Source organism: Diabrotica virgifera, chromosome 6 (genome assembly GCF_917563875.1).
Source record: "Diabrotica virgifera virgifera chromosome 6, PGI_DIABVI_V3a".
In the NCBI taxonomy this organism is placed as follows: domain Eukaryota; kingdom Metazoa; phylum Arthropoda; class Insecta; order Coleoptera; family Chrysomelidae; genus Diabrotica; species Diabrotica virgifera.
The window spans coordinates 120,472,796-120,476,770 of NC_065448.1; the positions used below are offsets into that span (position 1 = coordinate 120,472,796).

A 3,975-nucleotide genomic window follows, 5' to 3' on the forward strand; every position below is an offset into this window, starting at 1 on the left:
GGAAAGTTTTCCGGGAGTTTTGAAAATTGGTAATTTAATGGATTTCGGTACCTTATATGCTACCTTGTATCCTTGCTACCTTGTATCTCCGCCGCCATGTTTAAAAAATGGCGCCTAATAACAGTGTTTTGGGAATATCTTCTTTTTGACGCATTTTACGAAAAAACATTTATGTAAAAAATTAAACTAGAAAAAATTTCCCACAATTTACATAATTTTAATTTTTTCATAAAATTAATCGTATTTGGCGTACGAGCGCTGCAAAATATATTTCAATAGACGTTTTGAAAAAAAAACTCATTGGTAGAGTAAGCGGCGCGTTTTTTTTATTGTGGTTTCCCCTGTAGGCCTAATCCACATATGATGTATTTATTAATTTACAAATTTAGAGCAATCTCCTTCGTTTTGCAGTTCCTGATATACCAGGAACGACTTCGTCCTAAGCATCGATCGAGATATCGCAGACCGAAATTTAGTAGGACATTTTTTCTAGTTTCATTTTGTGCATAAATGATTTTTTCGTAAAATGCGTCGGAAAGGATGTCTGTTATTTGGCGCCACATTTTCAATATGGCGACGCGAGCGGCGGAGATACGACGTAGCAAAGTTGAAATTCAAAAAGAGCATAAAATCCACAAAATAACCAATTTTTAAAACTCCCGGAAAACTTTCCAGGTAACTCACTTTTTTTTTCGACTATATGACTAAACTAAATTAGGATTACAAAACTATTCAAATTCAAAATAAACAGGATCATCTTCGGAATCCGAGTCGTCTTGCAGGTTAATAATTATCGGTTGTATCTCTACAGTCGCATCAATTATGTTGTCAAGATCCCACATTTTTTGTTCTTCTTCCATTACATGTCTTACTGCATCTCGCCAGTTTTGTTCTGTAATATGTCCTAAAGACTCATATAACAATTCACGCACAGCTTGTATTTTATATGATGTATTTTTTTCTAGCCACATAACCTTTCATTTTGGGCCCAAATGAGTTTAATTGGATTTATTTCACAGTGGTAGGGTGGAAGTCTAAGGACTGTGATGTTTCGCCTTTCCGCCATTTTGTCAACTACATATTTCTTGTACTTAGATTTGTGTTGCCGGGCAATTTTTAAAAGTTCCGCTTTAACCATTCCATCTTCGTAAGTCAGAGACTTATTCCTCAGGCAGTCAAGGACATCTTGTTTCTTCCACGCAGTCGTTGGAAGTCTTTCTACTAGTCTTGAATGATAAGGTGCATTGTCTAATACTATAATTGAATTTGGTGGTATATGTTCAATCATCTGCTCAAAATACTCTTCGAAAACATCAGCTGTCATCTCCTCGTGATAATCTTTTGTGCTTTTGGATTGAAATTCCAACAAATCGTCCCTAAGAAATCCTTTTTCACTGCCAAGTTGAGAAATTATTAATCTACTATCTTTACCAGAGGGTGGGGAAATACTAGTAGACCAACCTTCTATAAACGCTTGCCTGGAGCTTAATATATTTTTATCTGACCAAATTTTTGTTAGAGTATGACCTGCATTTACCCAAGTTTCGTCCTGATAGTAGATTGGCCTTCCTTCAGCCCGGAATTTTCGTATGGATCTTAGATAATGTCTTCTCCAACATATTATCTCTTCGCGGTCAATCAAAACTGATTTTCGGTCTGATTTCTCCCACCGGAAATTTAATTCTTTTAAAACTTCCCACAGTTTGGTTCGTCCGATATTAGGCAAATCAGGATCGTCTTTAACTTCTTGTAAAATTTTGTTAAGGTTGGGTATTTCCTTTTTGAAAAAAAATCCGTGAATTTTCCTTCGAATAATATTTTTGGCAAATTCATTAATTTCAACAGGCTTTTTCCCCTCTTCAAGTGTTCATTTGTGTTTAGGTTAGTTATACCTTGTTTTTTTCTTTCTGATAGGAACCTATATATTGTTAACGCTGCTACGAGCGTCGTGTTGGCACAACTCTCGATTATGTTCCGAACAGTGTTTGTGGGATTCTGAAAAACCAGAGCATCGTGAACGTTCAGAACAATAGTCTTCTCTCTTGGTGAATAGACAGACTTACTGACTGTACGCAATAGCACCGGTGTAAAACTTGATGACGTTGATGATGATGAAGCCATCGCAAGCAATAACAAAAACAAGCCCGAACGAAAGGTAAGTATATGTTTGTAGGAATATGGAAAAAAGAATGTGTGTGTACTTTGTACGTACGTATTATATAATTTCAACGAAATAAATAATATACTTAACAGGTTAGTTGTATTTTATTTAAGTATTAAACTAACTTTCTTACCTACCACTTTCAAAAATTTTTTATTAAAACAACCAAAAATTAAAAAAAAATATGAATCATCCGGGACCTCTCGATCTCTGGTTCAATGCTCTACTAACCAAGCTATCGAGCCCCTTGTAAGTAACCAGTAACGTCTCGGATATAATTACACAACACGGTGACAAATAGATCAAGTGAAGTATAAAAATGTTATACCTAGATATTTTATTATCTTACTACCGACGAAGACAAATCCAAAGACACAAAAATTATAATAAATAATACATTTACTAAAAACACTAATATATTCTTTTAATGACTTATTTGCGCTGATATATACATACCTATCTTGAAAGATTAGCAACGAACTACATACTGTCTGTATGCGCCTGCGCCAGGGAATTAAAAAATTTCACTCACGATCGTAAAGAAGTATAACTTCAAAAACACTACTCACGCACTGCACAAAATTCGCAAAAGAAATTAATATTCGATTAAATGCGGTCAAAAACGTACTAAACAAAAAAATTGTTTTCGTTCCTAATAACACCCTTTCAATTCAAGTTTCGAATATAAACTAAGAGGCGAGGCCAAAGCGCCAAAGACGGTATCTCTATACCTTTCTTCAGCTTCAGGTATGAATTCCAAAGGTATTGCATATTATTGTACTTGTACAGAAGTCAAAATTTTAAGTTTCTTCATAAGTCACGTCTTAATATTAAATAATGTACATTGAAGGTTTAGTATTGAAATATGCAAAGAGATCTCTAAAGATAATCTTATTTACAAAATTTGTAACGGTTAAATTATCAAACATTAGCGTTGAACGTTTTAATTTTTTTTTGCTAAGTAAATAATTATTAAAAACGTTATTTTATTCAAAATAGAATATTGATAAACATTTTGATTTTAAACACATTAATAAATACCTCAGGAACCTCCGCCTATGATTTTACGACACTTACGGCCGTTTTATGGCATTGACCCTCATTTCGTGCTCTTAACAAATTGCGAACGGAATATACTTATTTATTGTATTCATTTATAGACCTGGATCCCGCGTAATAAAAAAAGTTGATTAACAGCAAGCTGAAAATTTGTTAATAGCTTCACGGTGTCTAGTCGGACAAACTTTGATGTACGGGAATACTGGAACCGGGGAAGTTTTAATTGTGGAACAGGTTAAAAACTTGGAACATCAGACTACCGAAAACGTTCCATGTATTTTGTCGGACAGAACTTCCAATTGATTTGTTACCATTTCATTAAACTCTTATGCAAAAATCAGACTGCGTACCAGTCTACTTTTATTCTCTTAATATTTTTACTTAAAAAAAGTGTACTACAATCATCTCGCTAAACTTAATATAACTGTTTTCGAGATAAACCCATTTTAAATCTGCGATATAACATAATTTTTTGCATAATATTGTAGTTAAATCCGAAAAATCAACTTAAAACCATAATAATAATTGTGCCAATTCTCATTTATGTCATTTATATTTTTGGAGATTTTTATGGTTTATAAGTTATTTTTCGAGTTTAGCGAGACGAATGTAGTATATATTTTTTAAGTAATAATATTAAGAGAATAAAAGTTTTGATTCGAAAAGTATATGTACTGTAGAGTTCCCTCAGCGATGTGATATAATATTATTACAGTATAGCTCCCCGTGCATGACAAGCTTATGGAGGTAGCCCA

At 33.5% G+C, this 3,975-nt stretch overlaps 1 protein-coding gene across 1 annotated transcript; it reads right to left on the reverse strand.

Annotated features, from left to right (window-relative positions):
• Positions 1-961: 961 nt before the first annotated feature.
• On the reverse strand, positions 962-2,121 carry LOC126886174 (uncharacterized). Its single transcript, XM_050653026.1, has 2 exons — positions 2,064-2,121; positions 962-1,857 (listed from the first exon to the last, which is right to left on the reverse strand). The coding sequence occupies exons 1-2, from the start codon at positions 2,119-2,121 to the stop codon at positions 962-964; spliced, it is 954 nt and encodes a 317-aa protein (XP_050508983.1).
• Positions 2,122-3,975: the final 1,854 nt, after the last annotated feature.